Source organism: Musa acuminata, chromosome BXJ1-4 (genome assembly GCF_036884655.1).
Source record: "Musa acuminata AAA Group cultivar baxijiao chromosome BXJ1-4, Cavendish_Baxijiao_AAA, whole genome shotgun sequence".
In the NCBI taxonomy this organism is placed as follows: domain Eukaryota; kingdom Viridiplantae; phylum Streptophyta; class Magnoliopsida; order Zingiberales; family Musaceae; genus Musa; species Musa acuminata.
In genome coordinates, this window is record NC_088330.1 from 40,801,749 (window position 1) to 40,823,530 (window position 21,782).

A 21,782-nucleotide genomic window follows, 5' to 3' on the forward strand; every position below is an offset into this window, starting at 1 on the left:
AATAGTAACGTATGGAATGACATGGTTATCATCACCTTCCTAAAGGTTCACTAATCATCATATAAACCAATGGTTTTTTCCCTTTTATAAAAGTGTACAAAACATAATTTAAATGAATTATGTTTCATATCATCTTCTTCTACTCGAGTGTGTAAATCAAGTAGTACTAATGCACCAAATTCTGTGTTTTCTGTTGCATCAATTTGTCATCTTCTTCTTCACCCCAAACGAGCAGAAAGATCAACAAATGCATGTTTATGAAAGGGAAGCAAAGAAAGGTTGAACCTCATCAAAACTGTGCCTCATTAACATACTACAAATGATATTAGTAATAATAGTTATTAGATTCGTTGTTAACATATGAGGCGGCTTAATGACACGATGATGTGCCTATTCAATGACAATAATATTAATTACTATTCTTTTATATACTTTCTTGTTAAGATATGAGATAGAACAATAACAAGGAATTATTTATTAAACGGATCGGGTAGATCCGGATAAAAAAGGATCTGATCCGCTGCAATCCCTACGAATCGGATCCGCCATAAGTTACAATCGCCGGCTCTTAAGCAGGAACGAGGCCTGAGGCTTCAAAAGCGCATCGCCATCTCCTCGGCTTCGTTATATGATCGGGCGCCAGCCATGGCAATCCTCCGCGCCGCTACGGCGATCTCCGTCGTCTCTACGAACGGCGAGCCCATCGATCTGGTGCGATCTTGTTCGTCTTTTGCATGCATCCGCGCTTCCTCCTCCTCTGTTTTTCTCTGATGTGTTTTTCTTGTATGGTGTGTCGCGATTAGGGCGCGAGAGAAGTTTAAACGTTTGAAGCCTTGCGCCTCCTCGTTCTCGCTGATGGCTACAGATCCACCGAACCGACGCTGACACCTCTCTTCAGAGCATAGGTCCCCTTCTTGTTCCGTACTCTTGATGTTTCTTTTTGTAATCTGACAGAGAGACTGCCTATTAGAATGTTTCAATGTTACTTTACGAAAATTATACAAAGAATTACATCGATTAGTCCTCAGTTTCGTTGCTCGGGTGAACCCAATAGGGATATGATTATACTGGCGCCTCTGGGGATTGGAAGAAGTGGGAATCAATCGTTGAAATAGTGTTGGGATTGTTAAGAAAATATATTAAGATCATATCTCATCTAACGCCTTAAGCTTTTAGATTCAATGATATCAAAGGGAAAGGAGTGTTCAATTCTTGTTCAGGCTATGCTTATAAAACAAAATTGAAGAACAAAATTAAGATCATGTCTCATCTAACGACTTAAGATTTTTAGATGCAATGGCTTTGTTAAAAAAAATTAAGAGGGATGCCATAATTGATGTTGAAGTCGATGTTGGTGCTCAGCATCTCTCATACGTCTTGATGGTCAATAGTGCTTCTCATAGATCTCAGAAGCCAGTATTGGCACTTATATCTGTTTTCTATTTTTTTAACTCATGCTACTTTGGCTGCTGCCGTGTTTCATTTCAAGCCGCAACGCTGGATTCTCTATTTGGTTGTTTGCTTGATGTTACTGATCCGATATCATCAGCTTTGGTCATCTTTAAAAACAAGTAATTTGTCTCATAAGTTATCTTTCATGATGATTGAATTGATAAAGTCTCTATGTGATCTTCCTAATGGCAAATGACGGAAACTATGATGAGACAATTACTAATTATGTAAGCAGTTTTTTATCCTTGAGTTCTTGAATCCTCTTTGGTGCTACCTCTTTCCTTTCATTTTTCTTTTTTAACCACAGGAGTAATCCCAGGTCTACTTTTACTGTCCTCTTTCTTATATCAATCAGTAGGAATTACATCATCTGCAACTGAGAGATATAGCCATAAATTCTCTTTAGAACTGTTCATTCGCCATATACCTGTTTCATGTCAGTAGGAAGTAGTGGCAACCATGTTCACCCTTAATTTAAGTCCAGTGGGGCTTTTCTCCTTTGATGATTCATTGACTTCACGGCCATATCGCTTAAATGTGTCATTTAAGATGATGAATGCATCAGCAAGAGAAAAAAGAAACAACTAGAATATTAGATTGTGTATTTTGTTTCTTGGCTATGTTAAAAGAGCATGTCCACCTGTTAAATTCGTAGTGGTGTTTTCCTTAACAAGTATATGTGGAACTTGCCTCAAGCCACTGTTCAATGTTCTTTTCTAAATTCTCCATATAAATTCAGCAATTTTTTTTAGGAGTCCGAGATGACAGTAAGAGATATGCTCACATAGAATTTATGGCATCAAAGTAAAGCTTAAAGGCTTTCATTTGGTGGCATATGACAAAGGAAGAATGCAGTTTTATACGGACAACGAGCCCTTCTGCAGCTTTCTGGGGATCCGCATAAGTTCTTAGCGGTGACCTTTACATTTAGCTATCCCTTGGTACTGATAGGCTACCTCTAGCTATAAATAAACCAGTACATAAATTGGTGGAACTTCGAATCCTCGCAAGCCTAGGATGAATGGGGTGAGGTGACAGAAAACCTTAGTTGGGTAGTGCAATTATAATCGACCTTAGGAGTGAGAGGCCCCTGCAAGGGCACTAGTATGAACTTTATCTAATGCTGTTTAGTGACTGAATTGCTGGTCATGTACAGCTATCCTTATGGTTCTCCGCTTGAGCCAACTTACTGACCCCTTTATTATATCTTGAGTTAGTCTCAAGTTGCAAATCAATAGTCCTTATAGATTTGATGTTCACAATATAAGCAATATAAGCTGATTTTTGGTCTTCTTCCATAATAACAGACCTTAACTTGAGTTTAATTCTTCCTCCGAGAGGTGCAAAGAGGATATAAAAGGAACTACTGCTGGAAGCTCTAGATTTTATGTGATGCATAAGCTATACTCTGCTGAAGGAATTTGAGACTCTTGGTGGTAGTACATAACAGACTTTCTGGAATTAGATCGCTTACCTGGTTCTTGTTCCTTTATTATTATTATTGTTTTGTTGAAGCTGAGATAGTCCCATGACTAGTTAAAATATTTTCAGTTGATCAAGGTCCGTGCTTTGCTAACGTCACAGGAGTACCCAAGAAAAGGCCAAGCTGGCTCCACTGAACCTTTCAAAGTGCAAAAAGGAGCAATGATACCGGTAAGCAGCATGAAGAGCCTCTTAAAAAATAATATTAAAAAAACATGAAGTGCCTCTTTTATATTAAAGCTTCCCATGCTTACATTTTGTGGTCATGTTTATTTAATCGCTTTTCTTTCTAAAATTACAATATACTCATCCAATTAGTCTTTTCCAACATTGAATAATCTTGTCATTAGTGATCTTAGCATCTTTGCTGGACCAAATTAATTCACTTGAGCATTGCACGTATATTTCAGTGGATAATGCTAGCCTAATTTGCTTTCTTTCCAGAACCGTACAGTATAAGACAACTTTTTTTAGTTTATCTTGTTCTAGTATCACTCACTGATTGCAAGCCGACATTCAAAACTGGCAATTTTAATTTTTTTTTTAGGGAATCAAAATTGAACTACACAAGGTTGGTTCCGGTTCTGATTCTGGTTTTGACGATTTTGGTTCCATTTCAAATCGTCGATTTTTTTAATTTTTAATTAAAAAGTTTTTTTAAATCATAATTTTATTTGTAAGATTTGATGGTTATATTATTTTGAAAAGGGGATGTATTGATGTAATGAGATGAATGGTATGAAAAATTATTATAAAACTCATAAGATTATAGAATTTGTCCTTACATAGTTCAAACGATTGGTGGACTATTGAACTTTGAACGATAGGTTTAAATAGCCCCACATGATCAGTCAAAAGGGCGTTGACCTTTTTTTTTTTTTTCTTTTGAGATTTAAAATCATCATTTCGAATTGAAATTGAACTGTCTAGGCTCCATTTGAAATCGGTAAATTGTCGGAGTAATTCATTTCTAGTTTGAACTGCTGGAAACGGGAGTTGAACCGCCAAAAATTGATTCCCATTCGATTTGTAATTGGTAAGTTAGTGGGCGATTTGATTTTGATTTGTGTTCTGTTTGGTTCCCGTTGGAATAGAATCAGGATTCTGATGCAAAATATCAACGGCTCACTTTTGGTTTGGTGAAACCTCCGGTGCCATGTATGACATAGCACTTTGAGTTAATATGACCCTTTATTTTTAAGAGAACAAGTCAAGATTAGAACAGGTTTGTGGAGTTCAAGTGGCTAGAGGTGTATTTATGGCCCTCTAGCTTTGCTATTCTAGAGATAGTTTCCTCGTAGGTTGGGGATGGCATGGCTGCCGACCTTTAGTCTCTACAGTGAAAACTCCACCACGATATGAATGCTAGTGTAATTGTTCTACCTACGAACAATTAGATGGTGCGGTAGTTGTGCAGAGTGGTTTGGACATTTAATGCACTCCCATTGTTTTCTTCAGTTTCCCTGGTCCTCTTATGTGCATTATTTTTTTCCCCTTTATGTGCATGATAAGCTCCTATACTACATAATCTTTTTAAACAACAAAATAGACATGTCTGATCGTTACGTGAGTTGGGAAATAGACTTGATTTATGGAATGGCTTTACATCCAAGTTGACATTAAAGGGGGTATCGTGACTGGGAATAAAGGTTGGCCAGTTGGTAGATCCGAGGTAGATCAGTATGTGTATGTAGTTTTATCTGAGACTTAAATCCTAGTCACTAGAGTTATAAAGAAAACAAAAACTCACTCATCCAAGCTTGATTCCAACACCAAGTATGTGTTAGCAATCTTCGATTCTCGTAGTTACAGAGGTAACATGAAACATATTAGTTGTAGAAATCTGCAGTTTATAGGCCATATCTTTCATATCGTTCATGCCTGTTTGACACGGCCATCTTACTCGAGTGCAGATCAATTCCCTTCGAGGAGACACCGACTGACAAACCTGTATAGTGGATCTCTTCTCTTCAAAGCCATAACTGCGGTCCAAGGACTGCTGATTCATCAGCTACACCTCAGATCCCACCAGCAATATGATGACATAAGCCTTCCAAGTTAGAGAAATCATTATATCTATTACCCTCTGACCTTAAGACTATCAAGGGTACATGCTGAGGACATTAAATCATGGCGTCCATACCCTACAAAAAAAAAAAATAATGGAGGCCGCAAGGATCATTTATTAGAATACATTCCAACGTTAAATGGATGCCTTTTGTTCTCCATTAAGCCCTCAATTCCACCACTTATGATGTGTATCATCATCAATAAATGCACTTGGCATACATGTTTTTTCCTTGGAAAAAAATCTTTTTATCAACGTATGCCTATCCACCTTTTATTTAGGATCAGAGCTCTACATGTAATATCGAATTTGCTCATAATTAATAAATCTATCACAACATGTAATAATCCTTTCTCTTCCCCAATTCACACCAGCTTGTTTACTTATTATCTACAGTTGGTCACAACTTAGCCCACCATCGTTTATGTAAACGGTGGTGGCTCAGGCAGTGGCTGCCACCAGCTCGGAAGCCACCACCATCTTCGGCTGAGTTGCTGCGAGCTCCTCAGCGATGGTGGTCAGGTTGCGGTCGTGCACGTTCACCCTCAGTCCATTCCTCATGAACAAGGTGAGCGACATCTTCTGCTCGACGCGGTGTCCGGGGGCGACGCTCAGCTGGTGCCTCAGCAACACGGCGGCGGCGATCGACTTCATCTGCAGGTAAGCAAGGTCCTTCCCGAGGCAGATCCGCGGTCCGCCGTTGAACGCCACGAACTTGAACGAGTCGTGCGGGAGGAACCGGTTGCCGTCCGGTGAGAGCCATCGCTCCGGTCGGAACTCGAGGCAGTCGTCCCCCCACACCGACTTCATCCTACCCGCGGAGTAAATGGAGTAGGTGATGGAGGAACCGGCGGGCACGAATGTGCCGTCGGGGAGGACGTCGTCGGCCATGACGTACTTGGAGTCCTCGGGGACGGACGGGTAGAGCCGGAGCGTCTCGGAGAGGGCTGCTTTGAGGTACACGAGGCGACCGGCCTCGTCAAAGGCGAGAGGTGTGGCGAGCCACGCTTTGGAATCGTTGCCGCGGGATTCGGCGAGGACGGTGGCGAGCTCAAGTAGGATGCGGCGCTCCACGGCCGGATGGGTCGTGACCAGCCAGAAAAACCAGCTGAGCGCGACGGAGGAGGTGTCGCGGCCGGCGAGAATGAAGTTGAGCACCACATGCTGGAGAAAAGAGTCGGTGTAAGTGCCCTTCTTCATGAACCGAGAGAGGAGGTCGTCGTAGTTCCTGCCGTCTCTGAGCTCCAGCTTGCGGGCCTTGATAATGGCTGACAGGTAGCCGTCGACGTGCGCGACGCTGCGCGTGAGCGTGGCCTCCATGCCGACTTGGAGCCACTTCTTGAACCGCCAAACGAACTCGGGGAAGACGAAGCGGTGGAGGCTGGCCTCGGTGGCGCTGTCGAAGGCGATGGCGAAGGCGTTCTCCGGGAGGTCGGGTGCGAGCGTCTCCGGGTCCTTGCCGAAGGCGAGGCCGCATATGTTGTCAAAGGTGAGCCGGAGGAGCAGATCCTGGAGGTCGACGACCGTGGACCTGGCGGCAGCTTCTTCGAGGATGGGGAGAAGGCGGAGGTGGATGGAACGGCAGACCCACTGCGACAGGGCGATTCGGAGCGTGCGAGTGGTGAACTCCAGTGCAGCAGTCTTGCGCTGGAAGAGCCAGGTATCTCCATCGGAGTTGAAGATGCCGTCGCCGAGGAGGTCCAGGAAGACGGCGTGCCATGTCGGGCCCTTGGGGTAGTTGTCGAACCGGGTCTTGAGCACATGCTCGAGGTTGCGCGGGTCGCAGGTGACCGTCACCATCCCTTGCCGGCGTGCGAGGCCGGGGATGGCGCAAATGCAGGTCTGGTAGGTGCCGCCGGTGCCGCGGAGGTTGTCGGAGATCCACTCATGCATGCGCTCCGAGTGCTGGATCAGGCCAGGGAGGCTGCCCAACACCGGCCACACCCGCGGCCCGCAAAGCCCCGCCGCCAGCCTCGAGAACCACACTACGTAGGCCGCCATGCATGCAATCACCACAACCACCGTCGCCACGTCCATCTCGCCTCTCCGCTATATGCTTGCACTCACCGTCACCTGTTGAAGAAGGAACAAGACGTCCTGAAATCGACGGAGGAAGCGTAGGAGTGTGATCTGAAGGCTCTGCAAGTCTTCTGGGCTGGTGGTGACTCACCTTAGGGGTGGCAAAATGGACAAGCGGAGAAGATAAAAAAGAGATGGGGGAGGAACAGGGCAGGGAAGGTACAAAATTTATAGAAAGGTGGTGGAGTTGCAGAGTGACATTTAATAGGACAGACTGTTCTTTTGCTTCTCACCAGCTACCACCTCCCTCTTCTTAATCTCCCTCACTCACTCGTAAGAAACGCCACTTTCCTGAGCAATTTAATGCCATCAGAAGCGGTTGGGTTCGAAGAGATGGCTGGATATGAAACAAGATCAGATAAGAACCATAAGACAGGCACACCTCAGTGATACTGCTGCAGCGGACGTTGGTTAGAACGACAAGTCTCGCGATGCTTTCATAGCCAAACCGGAAGATGGCTACGTCATGAATCTCAGGGACATCACCTAATCGTTGAGAAGCAACAAAGAACTGCCTTCATAAATTAAGGGAGGATGCTCCAGTTCTATTGCAGTCAATTAAATGGGAGTTCCTCTGTGAATAAGCAAAAGAAAGATGCAGATATAATAACGACAGAGAAGATGGTAAAGAAGAGAAAGAGGCAATAGGGAAGGAAGATAAAGCTGGCCAACAGTTGTTTGTGGCGTTGGCCATCTGATGTTGAAACCTTGTATGTACTACACGAAAAAGAAGGGGTTGGCCATCGAGTGTGACGGTTTGGAACTGGGTGACCAACCCAACCAAAACATGAGCTAGGTGTGGGGTTCAATAGCATTCTAGTTTCTGTCAGAACCCCCAATTTAATTATGAGACCTTGCTGTAGACCAAGGGGATAGATAGCACATTCTTTCAATCTCAGCATCCATCAATTTGGTAGTAACTGTGAATTGTTTTTCTCTTGAAGCTCATTCTCTTTAGATAAATGATCCGTTCGCTTTGAAATAATCCTAATGATGTAGAATATGATCTAACTATTTAGATTTAGGGAGGTTGAGATATTACTTAAATGTACTAGAAAATCTTGTAGATTAAATCTGCTCACAAATAGGGTGTTCTGTTCTTCAAATTACATGAATACAGCTTAAAGGGCACTTTTTTGGTTCCCATGAAGATGCTGATTTTAAAAAGAAGAAAAATGTATGATCAGTGTCAAACCAACATATGGAAAGAAAGCAAGTTTGGTGGTTGAGTTGGTAGGAGGAACATAAGATGAATCTTTTATAGATAAGAGAGATTTATGTCTACTCTTTTTCCTCACACAGCTCAATATGAGCACTAATTCTATCTACTTTGTCAGTTCCATTTGCAAGCAGTGCTCTCTGTATGTTCTCTACCAAGAACAACTTCATCTGATTGCTGACGCCTGGGAGACTCTGTTCTCCTCTACCAATGCCAGATTCCAACCAAGCCTTATCTTTTCCTCAAGTTCGAAAACGATGGCTTATGCTTCAAATGTATTGCATTGGCTGCACTTCAGCTGCAATTGCTGGTAGACTACCAAGCATGAGGTAAAGATCTATATGCATTATTGCTTTTGAACGAGTCAAGCGCCTACATTTAGAATGTGACATAACTTTTTAATCTAATTCTGTCGGATCCATCCAAATGACCATTTCAGACATGGAATCCCACCATCTTAAATGCGGTCAAGGACACAGGCAACACAGCAGTCCATTGCTCTGGTCGGATGATTGAGGTAGACCGACAAAGATCTTCCTAAGGACTGGGTGATTGAAACCATGGTTTTACATATTTATCCTTTAAGTTTGGATATATAATGTTTTCACAAGAACAGTTCATGTAATTGAGGTTGCTTAGCATGCAGAGGTACAATGGCAACTAGGCATCTCGCCTGCATGATTATATATGTTCATTTCTTGAGAAGTTGTTCCAAGTATTTGGCGTAGATGCTTTTCCTATTCATTAATAATGAACTCATTTTAGTACTCTGTGATTAAGAAATGAATTATGAGAATTGGATACAACCCATATCTATGGGAGAAGATCCGAACTCAAGAGAAGTTAACTAAGAGATCACTTTATTATTCTTATTTGTTGTTATTTGCCCTTTGAAAGCATTATACATTGGTGGCGGTTAATACACGAGAATGGATCCTATAGATTCACTGATTTCATGCTTTATTTCAATCCTGGACAGGAGTTCATCAAATCATCCACAACCATAAGGGCCTAAATTCACAAGCAACGTTGTTTACAAGGACGTGCTCACCATCAGTCATGGCTCCGGCGCTGTAGCGTCCGCAAGCTAACCCTTGATCAAGGGGAGGCCGATCGCCGTGACGATGAGCGTCGATGGGAGGCCGAAGACGATGTGCGCCCAGAAGGAGAGGGTGTAGCCATGGAGCTCCGACTTCCGCGCCTGCTCGCACACGATGAGGTTCGCGGCGGACCCGAGGAGCGACAGGTTCCCGGCGACGGTGCTCACGAACGCCAGGATCAGCCATGCCCGCGTCTCGTAGTCCGGCGACACCGCCGCCGCGGATTTCGCCACCTGAGCTCCCAGCAACAGCACTGGCTCCAAGGTCAAGTGAAGACTGAGCTTGGCGACTGAGATAACATGCAGAGCAAGGAGAAGAGTTTGACCTACCAGTGGGGACATTGGACGCCAGGTTTGATAGCAGCAGTATGACCACGGCGAGCACTGCTACGCCACTCGCATGATTTATTCTGGAGTAAGGTTCCATGAATTCCCAGAAGGCACTTGGTATTCCTGTCCTGTTGAATCCATCGACTGTGATGAACATCCCACAGAAGAACACCAGTAGGGAATATGAAACCTGGGCCATCACATGCATGCATCCGGGATTCGTCAGCTACACGAGCACTAGGTATGTCTGAAGCTTAGTAAAGGATCAGAACACAGTATTACCTTGTCCAGACAAGGGCCAGCATCCTTGAAGTCGATCACCACAAGTATTAGAGCAGCAGTGATCGTAGTCCATGACATGTTTAGTCCCATGAGCAGCGCTATCAGCATGCCAACACTGACGATGTAGACGAAGCCCTTCAGAAACAGCTCCTTCTTGGTCAAACACCTCCTCATGTCGGGAACTTGAGAGCAGCCTCGCTTGGCGCCGTTCCTGCATGGGGTGTTCTTCTCGACGTCGTTCACGGGAGTCATGTGTTGGGGATTCAGAGGAGAAGGGTTGGGCTGCAAGGGAGACGGGTGCGACATCCTCGCAGGCGAGAAGGTATGGGAGTTCACTTCGTTCTCGGTGACCACGTCTTCCTTCGCCTGTTCTTCGCCTTCCTTTGGCGACAGCTGCCGCCAGAACATGCAGAGAAGGAACACCACGTTGATGACGACGCCGAGGAGCATCGCGGGGACGACTCCCACGAAGAATCTGACGAAGGAGATCTTGCTTTGAACGGCTATCACCAGGTTCTGCGGGTTGCCGATGGGCGTCGCGCTGGAACCGATGTTGGCGCTGGACGCCAGCGCCAGGAGAAATGGCTTGGCTGGAAGCTTGTGCTGCCTTGCGAGCTTGAGGACGAACTCGGTCAGCACGATGCAGGTGGTGTCGTTGGTGAACAGCGCGCTCGCCAAGGCCGAGACGAGGCAGACGCGGCAGAGCAAGTCCCGGCCGCCTTTGCTCTTCCACGACAGCAGCCTGCCCAGGTACTTGAACATCTGGGCTCGTTCGAGGTAGATGCTGACGACCATGGTGCCGAAGAGGAGGCCAAGGATGGGGAGGTCGATCGACGCGTAGGCCTGCTCGGGGCTGATGACCCGGAAGATGATCATGAGCATGCCGCCGAGAAGAGATCCGGCAGTTCTTCCTATGGGTAGGAAGGGGACTGCAGGGAAAACAGCCAGCATCCAGAATATGGCAAAGGCAATTGAGCCCAGCACTACTGCAGTAACCGAAGCAAGCGCCATCTTCCTTGATGTGGCAGCCGCAAAAGAATCTCCTACGAAGAATGGGCAAGATGAAGTATCAGCTGTGCAGGTCTGCTTCGCTGCTTTCAGCTGATACTGCTCGAGGAAGTGAACTTGACACTTCCACTGGAAGAAGAAAACGGAAGTTAGGAACCAAAACAATCTGATATGAACACTCATGCCATCATGATAACTCTCAGATTTCCAAGGTATGTTCATATGATAGATAATCTGATATTAGATTCTTCTTTAAGCAGGAAATTTGCCTTTATAATATTCTTAAGAATGATGATATTTATCATTAGAGTCTAACTCATAATTCTTAGTAATCTTTTTTTCCTAGATTTTGTATCTTGAGGCATATCTACAATACCAGGATCCACAGCAGCCTGCTATCCGAAGTAAAACCTCATGACTTGAGGCTTTTGCTAGATGTAAGCAAGGTACTATGATGTTTCTTTCGTTCTCTTTCTTCATTCATCTCTGCCTGTTTCTTCTAACATTCCTAGTACATGTAACATACAAGCAACAAATGAACATGCCATGTATGTTTGACATATCAATATTTGAGCATCATGTTCCCCCCAAAAATGATGGATTAGGTAAGCAGGGAACACTGTGTAGTTTCCTGAACAAATTCAAGAACTGAAACATATAGCAAGCAAACAGGTAAAGACATCATATGATTTGAATCCTATGTATGCTTCAATTAACAAGCTTGTGAAGTAGACTTGATCATCAACAAGAGAAAATAATTAATCTTTTCAAGATACAATTTTGGTATCAGTCTGAACATTGGCTAAGAAAAACCTAAACTGTTGATCTAATGGAATTCAACAGAGACACCAAAGCTTATCATTGAGCGAGAGCATTTGTACCTGTGAAGAGCAAAAGCCCAGGAAAGTTGATATGAACCGATGCTGGAGGTGTCAATTTATAGAGCAGCTCAGGAATTAAAGCAACTACATCGGTGAGTGGACTTTATATTGCTAAGATTACTTTAATACAAAGATTAGATAGACAGCTTACGTGAAGAACAATACAAAAACGGGAAAGTAAGATAAGAGGAAAAATACAAAAACAAGAAAGTAAGATTAGATTTTGATTTAACGGCAACAAAACCATAGATCTGGAATGGGATTGGACTAAACGATGGACTTATTATGACAACTTTCTCATGATACGTCCCGCTCTGTAAAGAGTGGATTGGATGATCACGAGGGAGAGAGATAATGGAAGAGCGAAAGGGAATGGAATCGGACAGCAAAGGTGATTAGAGGTATCAAATGATTCTGCCATGGACTTTTGCCTACAGCATGAATCCTTTCCTATCTCAACAAAAGCGATCTGGTTTAGTTCTTTGGCAGGATCACCATTCTGCATATCACTTATCTTGGACTAGGTTTTAATGGCCTTTGCTAATCTGAAGTGGAGAAGTAATTAATGACTGTTTATCATTGAGATCTATTTCAAGTGCTTTTATGTGCTAAAAACATGTTTATAACTACAGTTCTCATTAAGAAAAAATCAACACAAACCATGTACTGATGGCGGGGAGGCTACCATCTTCTTTTTCTTCTTGTCTGTATGTCATGGAAAACATTGGAAGAAGCTTATACACAGTCTAAAATCTATTTTTTCTCTGCATCCAATCTGATACCAGAGAAATAATTTCGCAATATATTCTTGCCGAAATATTTAGTATGGAGAACTTAGAATAAATTGCATGAGCAGAAGACTTGAACAACTTTCGGATACTTCTTTCTGATCAATTACTTACTATAAGGTTTCACCACATACTCTTTTCAGTTCTCTGTATGAATTTGTATTCTGTAATTGCACACATACTAAATTATTTCTTTATCGACTCCTCTTGCTTCTCTTCGATTAATGTGACCCATGAGCATGGTACCAAGTCATCAATCTCAGTGACCTCATAGCCCACAAATTGGAGATAATGCAGAAAAAATAACACTGTCCAAGGCACCAGACATTGCTAATCTTCCAAGCTGTCATTTGCATCCAGCAAAAGATCAACTGTGTTGAACTTCTCTCCAAAAAACATGGAAGGAGAAGGACCTCAACTGAATTGTTTTAAAATCATCTCTCGACTTGTGTAGTGGTTACCATATGGATTTTTTTAGCTACTTGATAGTGTTATCTGGAGACCATTCTTTATCATTGAAGAACAGTTTCACTGGTACCATATAAAGCTGATGAATGCCTAAAGTTATTTTACTGAATACTAAGTCATACTTGAAAAGTTAGATTGTTATTATTCTTTTTTTATTGTGCTACCGAAACCTTGTGCCTAATTGGTCAAGTTTAGTAGGTGATTTGGTTGGTTCCTCCTCTCTATATATATGTGACTTCTTGTGCTCTAACTCTTGGAATGTTCTGCTCATCATCGCAGCCTATAACGATGGAGTGGCGGTGTCAAAGACTTTAGGTTCGACACCTCATTGGTGGATCGAAGTAGATTCCTCATAGAAAAACAATGACTTTGTTTATAAGAAATTGAGTCACACTAATATTTATTACCTTCACATACTTTGTTTTATGAGAGATACAAGGCAGTTAAATGGTCACCTATTAGGTTGATCTAAATCCTTATAAACATCTGAAGGATCAGCTTTTTGCAACCTGATCCATTTTGACCTAGCAATCATCTTGTCACCAGAGCTTGAAATCACATAACATATTCCCACGAAGTTTCCCAAGGCCTGGTGGATGATTAATTTACATGAAACAGTTCTGGGTGACATTCACAGTCGGCATTCCCTGATGTTTTATTAGACAAGCAATCAAAATGCAGAGCAGCTTCTTTCTAGTAGCTAATTTGGGTTGCATCTCCAACTCCTCTTATGGTACAGTCTGCTAATAATCCTAGCACTTTGGAGCCCATGCATTTTAGATTCTTCGTGCTTGAACGAAGAACAAGCGATCGATGAACTTGTTCATAGTAATTGTACATAGCGTGCCAGTTTCGAATCTTCCTGTGACTGACCCTCTCACTAAATGCAGGTATCTGTGCAGGTGCAGTATCTGCATGAGGGTGCTCCTGCACGCGTGGCCCACTCCTTGTTCTTCCCATCTCCATGAGCTTGCAGATGTGCTTTTTGGAACGAGATCCAACGGATGGCAGAGACGAGGAGCCGTCGATTAGGCATTCTAAGCTCAGCTGACACCAAAAGATCAGTATGCTCTTCTTTACTAGGTGAAGTGGATGAAGTTCTTTGCACTTACCAGTCACCTCATTCTTTATACTCCATGACGAGGTTGATGAGGCGCACAAGACGTAGTGCCAGCAGCTGCGACCGAGCCATCATGTCTCTGTCTGCTCTTGCCTTCGGAGACATAACGACACCGAGAGGCTCTCATCACTCTCACCTTTCACTCCATTAAAGAAGGAGGTCAGATAATCCACTGCGTTAGCATCCCCCATGTGTTCATCGCCATCACCACTACCACCTTCACCATCGCAGTTCTTCCAGTTTGCTCGACGACTTCTGCAAGGGTTTACTTTAGTTGCTGCCGTGATGCATTCACCCCTGGCAGTTTCTGCTTGTGCTCCTCGTTGCTTTCGAGCTCCCCCGGTCATGCATTCGTTCGTCTCTGCACGCGCAGATATAATAACATCGTCCTATTGATTAGGAAGAGTTCGATCCAATTGCGGTTTTACCGTAAGCAGTGGCGTGCACTGTCAACGTCAGTGATTGATGCTGCTTCTCATGCTAAATTGCGGGGGAATCCCAGCTCTCATACGCAGCCACTCACATCGGAATCTGCTGCTGGATTTTGCTGTCAAGACTCGTGTTTCCACAGCTCGATCGAAGGGTGGGTCAAGTGAAGGAGAACAAAAGGGAACAGAACTGGTCGAGGTGGTATCATATCACCTCCTCAACTCAGCGAAAGAAGAGAAAGAGATCAAAGTTTCAGAGGTTGAATCGAAGTTAATCTCTGTAGCAACGAACACTGCACACTCATCGAGTATAGTTTCCCATAATTCAGCCTTTTCACTGTGACAATTATCGTTTTCTGCTTGATTAGTCATCATGTCAGTATAAAAGCATGAGAATTATTCAACACTGGTCACATCATCCCCAAAGAAATAGAAAACAGAAAAGAAGGGAAATCACAAGACATGACAATCCTTTGGGTAGTTTTACATGACCTAAGCATCATTTAGATTCTGAGCATTGCAAAAGCAAACAAAATAAAAGTCATGGCATGGAAAAAGAAAAACACTGTGCAAAAAAAGGTCAACACTTTTCACATCATTCCCCCCAAAAAACCAAACAATACTTCTTATCTTATGCAACTTTAGCATGTGTCATATCTATCAGATGTTAGACACAACAAAAGCAAAAAACAAAATACAAAAGCATGATAAGTGAAAATGAAAAATACTGTGCAAAAAGTCAACACTTTTATCACATCATCATTCCCCAAGCCACATGTAAATAGATGACTGTAAGGAAATTACCACACATGATCAAATCAAATAAGAACATCAAATTTGTGTGGGGTTTGGTAGGGTTTCCAATCGAGAGTCGTTTGGCATGAGTACAAGCTAAAGCCAACCCTAGTTTTACTTGTTAACAGTGGAAAAGCAATTCTAGTTCAAAGGCAAGCTCTGTGAACCACAACTTTCCAGTTCGTGCTGCTTCCCACTTTGATCCACACATTACAATCAGTGCATTAAAATCATGAAGCCATATTTCACCATCCAAACATAGGGAGAATTGAAGTGAAAAGAAAAAGGAAAAGTTAGAGAGCATCGTCATCAGGCAATGATCATTGAGCCAACATTACTTTTAGCAGAAATGAACATCAACATTCAGCAATGGACAGGGTGTTGGTCCCCTCACCTTTGAATAAAAAATACCAGGAGAGAAGGGATCCCTACGTCATGGATGAGGAACAGTTAGCTTGTTCCTTAAAGCTGGTTCTCCTTGACCCATCATCTTTATGATTCCACCCACTTCGAGAGGCTCCAAGAGCATGGCTGTGGACCATATTTCAAGTTACATCTGGCTCCTTGGAGTTGTGCTAGGATCATAGGAGATAGGAGATTCATAAGAGATGAAGAGTGGAAGGGGGACAGCATGCATGGAAATGTGAAACAAGATTGTAGATCAATAGGAAGAATTTTGACATAAAATTGTTCATACCATCTGTTTTAGGACTCTTGCTTTATTATCTTTTAGGATTGTCCCATTGTCTTCTCCTTGCTTTAAAGACAAGTTTGGGGTCCTGACCTCAGGAAGCTCATCTACAAGAAGCTTTTCTTGGAGTTTGAGAGTCTTAATTATCCATATCTATTTAAAGACTTTAATGTCTTTATGTTTTGGTTTTCATTGGACTCCTGATTTTTCAACATGAACCACTTTTAGGAATGTGAAGTTTTAATTCACATCTTCTGCAACATATCTGTCCAGCTTATGAATCAGTTTAGGTTGGTGTGCACTTTCATTTTTGGTGCCAAAAATCTGTAGTATCTCCTGATTCTCTCTTCTTGGCCCATCTATGCAAAGGTTATTTACTTTGGGGAAGTACTCCATGAAGAAAGCAATCTAACTAATTAATCTCTTTCCATGAATCACTGCTACATTCTTAGAAGCTACACTGAAATGTAATAGGCATGGTAACTATAGGTGAACATGTTAACCCCTCTATCATGTTAGCTTTGGCCACAACATCAGCAACACACTTGATATACTAAAACCAGTGCAGAAGTTAGGTTGATGTTATTTTACAAGATTTGCTTGTACATAAGTTATATTACAACAATAATAATAAAATCATAAATTCTAATTATTCTATATATTTTTATCATTATTGAGATATGTAAAAAATCATTGTATATAAGATATATATATATATATATATGCCTGTTAAACTCCACATTTAAACATCTCATTTGGAGATTTAGCAAAATTAATTTGTTTTTCTTTTTGTTTTGTTCATGATAATTGTTGCTCCATATGGTCTAAGGCTTCTATAGCTAGACTGGAATGAATGGAGGAAGGAGTGGGTTGGAGATCAACTACAAGGGCCCATAGTCAATTCAAGCCTTAATAGAACTGGATCAAAGTTATCATCCATGGAGTTTGGACATGCAATACATAATTAGTTTATGTGAAACTGCACCTGTGGGTTTGAGTAATGTTTTTACACACTTTAAACAACTTGAATTGACATAAGCAGATCGATTAGCTTAATCAATCCAATAACAGCAAGACATGTTTTCTAGACAAATTCATCTTTTAGTCAGTCAATGAAGTGTTTCACAGCCTATGATGAAACTTTGAGGGGAGAGGCAGTCACCTGTTGATGATCTTAAAATCAAACAAGTTATGGACCCTTAATTGTTCTAACCAACGGTGATCTTGCAACAGACTATGAGTTAACTGAAGGCATAATCAAAGACTTTTTGATAGAGAGCCGATATCGATCATAGAATAAAAGCTGGAGGGTTAAGGTGTCGACAAGTATCAACCGTTTTGTATGATCATCATATCATTAGACCAAATCATGCTTCGATCTATTGCAAGTTATCAACATTAAGAAAATAAAAGCATCATATATAAAATAATTGGTATCATTAAGAATACGAATGAATATATAAATTTATTGACATTTAGAAAAGAAGCATTTTCCTATCGTAAATAAATAAATAATATATATATATATATATATATATATATATATACGTGCCCAAAATCGACCTTCTTTTTTTCTTTTCTATTTCTAGGGATTTGCTCATTAAACTGGGAAATCATCTTTCCGAGATGATTTTACTGATCGCGCATCGCCAAGAAAAGATGAATGGATAAAGGAAGGGGAACGATCGAGACTACATTCACACATGTAGTACATAGCAAAGAGAGAAAGATTTGCATGCTGATTAGAAATTGGGATGTTCACTTCTTCGTGTCATTTAATCATGTGAAATGATCCAAGCAGTAAGGATGCAAATCTTTCAACATGCTATAGCTATCAAGTTATAAGAGAGACGTCCATAAGGCAGCAACAAGTACATGGAGCAGATCATTTACTGAATGTTCAAAAACAACAACAACAATTAAGTCGTAAGTCTCATCTATTTAAGGTCGGCTATACGAACCTTTTATCAAGGTACATGTTCGATCCGATGTAGTTTTAAGTTGGCTATCAATGACCTAAATTAATCCTTCACCTTTATCATCTGAGCTTGATGGCCTGAGAATAGCATGATGGTGTTAAAATGCTTATGTGGTATTGTTAAAGTTACAAGCAGAAATTATCCTTCCATGTGTTGTAAAATGCTTATGTGGGGTTAATTGAGACAGATAATTGTCCTAATCACAATTATGTGGTTTCAAGTCTGACCTGATGTAATCTGTTTGGTTGTCATTTCTTTATCTAACGTATGTGACAAAATCAATGCATGACAGTTCGGGTGTCAACATTGTGATAAAAGTATGGTTTTATGATATTGAATGCAATTTCCGGAAGCCAATAGACTTCTTTTGAGATGTTTATTGTTATATTAACCATCCCCTTTTTCATGTATATGACATTGACTAGAGATTACTCTCACTTAGCTGAGGATTTTTGAAAGGTTAATTAAGCTTGTAGGTTGTGACGATACGATGATTCTTTCATTCTTAATCGTTCGGTTTGATATCTGTCTATTACAGGATGAACACTGCACTCAAGAACTCCCCATCCATATGACAAACGAGAGTTTTGAGATTAGAAGCTTCAGATTGCAACGCTCGTCTTCCCATCCGAGTCTTCTTGACTTTGATGGTGCCATGGATGACACTGGAGTTGCAGCTGGTTTCGGTCACCTACTCGTTACCTGGTGTCGTCTTCTTCCTCCGGCATCAGTCCCGTACGTGCTCCAGCGTGCCATCGATCACTGCATGCCATTTCTTTTGACGCCGTCGCCTGTCTCACCCTCCTTCCCCTCGTCTTCTTCCGTTGTTACACTCCATTCCGGTAAGCTTGTTTCTTGTTTTGGTAGGATTTAGATAATGATACGTATTGCGTAAGAAGGCATTTTTACTTTAATAGGTTGCAACAGTGACGTCTTGCCACATATCTGTCTCCCAAAGCAGCGCACGACCCTCATGCATTCATGCCCACCTAAAAATGTCGGCTATGGGTCTTATCGGCACGTTATGGTCGCCCATTAGCAGACGTCTCTCTCTGCCCAACGCCCCCCGCCCTAATAAGACCAGTCTTACTTGCTGCTTTCCCTACTCAGCAAGCGTTTGGCTTCTCGTTCGTGCCTTGCATGCCCACCATGGCCGCCGCCGCTGCTTTGAAGCTGGTACGTATCGACTCCATGCAGTCGGCGATGCCGGTGAGAATGACGCCGCCGGGTCGGTCACGCCGTATCTCCGCGGCCACCTCGCTCGGCCCCGACGTGCTGCAGAGGCGCTGCCAGGTGGTGCTGTACTACAGCAAGGTCGGGCATGGGGAGGAGGCAGAGTCGCCGGCGACGGTCGGCGCGTGGATGAAGGAGTCGCTTAGCGCGGTGCTGCTGAGCCACCCGGTGATGGCTGGGCGGCTACGGAGGGACGACGAGGACCGCGGTTGCTGGGAGATCAAGTTCAACGACTGCGGCGTCCGGCTGTTGCAGGCCACGGCCGAGGTGACTTTGTCCGAGTTCTTGTGCTCGGAAGACAGGGATGAGAGGGAGGCCAAGTTGGCGTACTGGGAGGACGTGAACGCAGACAACCCAAACTACTCACCTTTGTTCTTCATCCAGGTCTGTTTCGCCATGCCGTGCAACTGATGCACTGAACATATCATCGTGATTGCCATTGTCTTCTTCTTCTTCTTCTTCTTCTTCTTCTTCTTCTTCTTCATGTCATGCTGCAGCACCATGCATAAACTACCTGCACCCAATTACTTGAGTCTGTGTCTAGAATTAGCTGTGCAATTATCCGTAATATTAGATGATAATATAGCAAAGAAACACTAGATTAGTTTAGTTATGCATTCAATATATAAGCTAATCATGAGAAGGACAATCTACCAAATCCACCCACTCAAGGCTTCCGTTCTTACTTCTCTTGCACTCTCTCTCATAAATGTGTAGGTTTGCATCAATACTCTTTAACTACAATCATGTCACACCTCCTGTGCAAATCAACAACATGTTGATGTGAGCAACATATGTTAGTATGGAAACGTACCTACCATCGCCATGTCTGCATTCTTCTCCGTTTTGGTGCGGTTGCAGGTAACCCAATTCCAGGGAGATGGATACTCCATTGGGATCAGCTGCAGCCTCCTCCTTGCCGACCCCTTCGTCTTGGTACGCTTCCTCAAGTCATGGACTCGAACCCACACCACCATGTTCGCCAATGGCCAGCTCACCAAGCCCCCCATCCACCTCTGCTATTCCCATACATCCGGCCACCCGCCTTGCCACAGCAACTCTAACTCGACTGCAATCTCTGCCACTGCCACCACCACCTTGTTCAAGGTCGCTCGGAACTCGTGCGCCACGAACGCCGCTGCGGCCACTTGCTTCCGGGAGGCCGCAAGAAAGCTCGGGACAAAGCCGGCGTCGAGTTACTCCCTCATGATAAGCGATCGCACCGTCTACCTGACCGTGGAGTCGGCCGGCTTCGACGAGGTCGCCGGTGGCAGCGCAACGGAAGTGGCATGGCGTGACCAACTTGGGATCGAGGAGATAACCCTCGTCGAGGCCACGAAACCTGTTCATGCGTCGTGCCGGATCGTGCCGTGTGCCGGCGAAACGCTGGTGGTGGTGATGCAACCATCAGACGAGGACGAGCTGATGGTTAGCGTCACGTCGCCGGCTGATAAGATGTAATTAAAGCAAGCTTGCGAGATCAAACCATTACGTCTAGTACTCTTCTGTCATATGAAATATCTACTTGATTTAATATTTCAACAGCAAACGAGATTGTGTAAATATGTGTTTTTTGTGACTTAGAATAATTTCCATCATCAATGAGATCACAAAATTCTGCGATAAGGGAAGTCAAAAACTGGTTTACAAGATGAAGTGGATCAATTAGGAGGATTATTTTGTTGAAAGCCATGGCTGACAATAAACTACAAAACCAGCAACGCTCGACATCCCATGTGAGAATACGACGCCGACGCGCCAACCAGCCAACCGCTCTTCTGGCATTCAATGGCTTTGGTCACCGAGATCTATCCGACCTCTTCAAATCTAATTGGGGACTTTCAATTGGATTCGGAAGAGTTCGAGTGGAGAGATTAGCGCATAAATTAAATATATGAAATTGATGGATATCCTATCTTTGTCAAATCAATATTTTATATATGTTTTAAACTATTAATATTTGATAAATGGGTTTTGTTCATAACACTTGACTAATATCTTGAGCGTAAAATTATTAATACGATGAGGATCCAAATTATCATGTTTTTAGTTAAGATTACCTAAGGTATCCGGCACCCAAGCGATATACGTTCGCAACGTCAATCTACGTCCTTAACGAAGGACTTGAACATATAAAAAAAAAATAAAAAGTGAACATATGGGTAATTTAATATTATCCAAGGTAACTAATATTTATTAGGCTCGAAATGCTCTAAAAAATGAGTCAAACTAATGCACATAAAGAGCATAGGCCGATGCAAACCGAATGTTCATCTAACACTTTTGTTGAATATAAAATGAGCACACAAATATGTTGCATCACACCTTAAATCAACTAGAAATCAACTTGTGACACATGAGAATGATATAGTTCTGAGCT

At 42.8% G+C, this 21,782-nt stretch overlaps 3 protein-coding genes and 1 long non-coding RNA gene across 4 annotated transcripts; 2 read left to right on the forward strand and 2 right to left on the reverse strand.

Moving 5' to 3' along the window:
• The first annotated feature begins 553 nt into the window (after window positions 1-553).
• Window positions 554-5,162, forward strand: LOC103982671 (uncharacterized). The gene is made up of 4 exons (XR_671515.3): window positions 554-711; window positions 804-905; window positions 3,004-3,105; window positions 4,848-5,162. It is a non-coding gene; the product is annotated as an uncharacterized LOC103982671 (long non-coding RNA).
• A 159-nt stretch (window positions 5,163-5,321) lies between these two features.
• LOC135669809 (cytochrome P450 86A2-like) lies at window positions 5,322-7,618 on the reverse strand. The gene is made up of 2 exons (XM_065178625.1): window positions 7,173-7,618; window positions 5,322-7,075 (listed from the first exon to the last, which is right to left on the reverse strand). The coding sequence occupies exon 2, from the start codon at window positions 7,037-7,039 to the stop codon at window positions 5,444-5,446; it is 1,596 nt and encodes a 531-aa protein (XP_065034697.1). The 5' UTR covers window positions 7,040-7,075; window positions 7,173-7,618; the 3' UTR covers window positions 5,322-5,443.
• A 1,621-nt stretch (window positions 7,619-9,239) lies between these two features.
• On the reverse strand, window positions 9,240-11,961 carry LOC135669835 (silicon efflux transporter LSI2-like). The gene is made up of 4 exons (XM_065178626.1): window positions 11,901-11,961; window positions 10,012-11,148; window positions 9,730-9,919; window positions 9,240-9,653 (listed from the first exon to the last, which is right to left on the reverse strand). The coding sequence occupies exons 2-4, from the start codon at window positions 11,020-11,022 to the stop codon at window positions 9,388-9,390; spliced, it is 1,467 nt and encodes a 488-aa protein (XP_065034698.1). The 5' UTR covers window positions 11,023-11,148; window positions 11,901-11,961; the 3' UTR covers window positions 9,240-9,387.
• Window positions 11,962-19,236: 7,275 nt separating this feature from the next.
• LOC135669851 (uncharacterized) lies at window positions 19,237-20,951 on the forward strand. Its single transcript, XM_065178627.1, has 2 exons — window positions 19,237-19,786; window positions 20,264-20,951. The coding sequence occupies exons 1-2, from the start codon at window positions 19,310-19,312 to the stop codon at window positions 20,861-20,863; spliced, it is 1,077 nt and encodes a 358-aa protein (XP_065034699.1). The 5' UTR covers window positions 19,237-19,309; the 3' UTR covers window positions 20,864-20,951.
• The last annotated feature ends 831 nt before the right edge of the window (window positions 20,952-21,782 follow it).

Coding starts and splice junctions, on each gene's coding strand:
- LOC135669809 (XM_065178625.1), bottom strand. CDS start 7,039: ATGGACGTGGCGACGGTGGTTGTGGTGATTGCATGCATGGCGGCCTAC.
- LOC135669835 (XM_065178626.1), bottom strand. CDS start 11,022: ATGGCGCTTGCTTCGGTTACTGCAGTAGTGCTGGGCTCAATTGCCTTT. Junction 9,920..10,011: donor CTGGCCCTTGTCTGGACAAG/GTAATACTGTGT, acceptor GTGATGGCCCAG/GTTTCATATTCCCTACTGGT. Junction 9,654..9,729: donor GGCGTCCAATGTCCCCACTG/GTAGGTCAAACT, acceptor CCTTGGAGCCAG/TGCTGTTGCTGGGAGCTCAG.
- LOC135669851 (XM_065178627.1), top strand. CDS start 19,310: ATGCCCACCATGGCCGCCGCCGCTGCTTTGAAGCTGGTACGTATCGAC. Junction 19,787..20,263: donor CACCTTTGTTCTTCATCCAG/GTCTGTTTCGCC, acceptor GTGCGGTTGCAG/GTAACCCAATTCCAGGGAGA.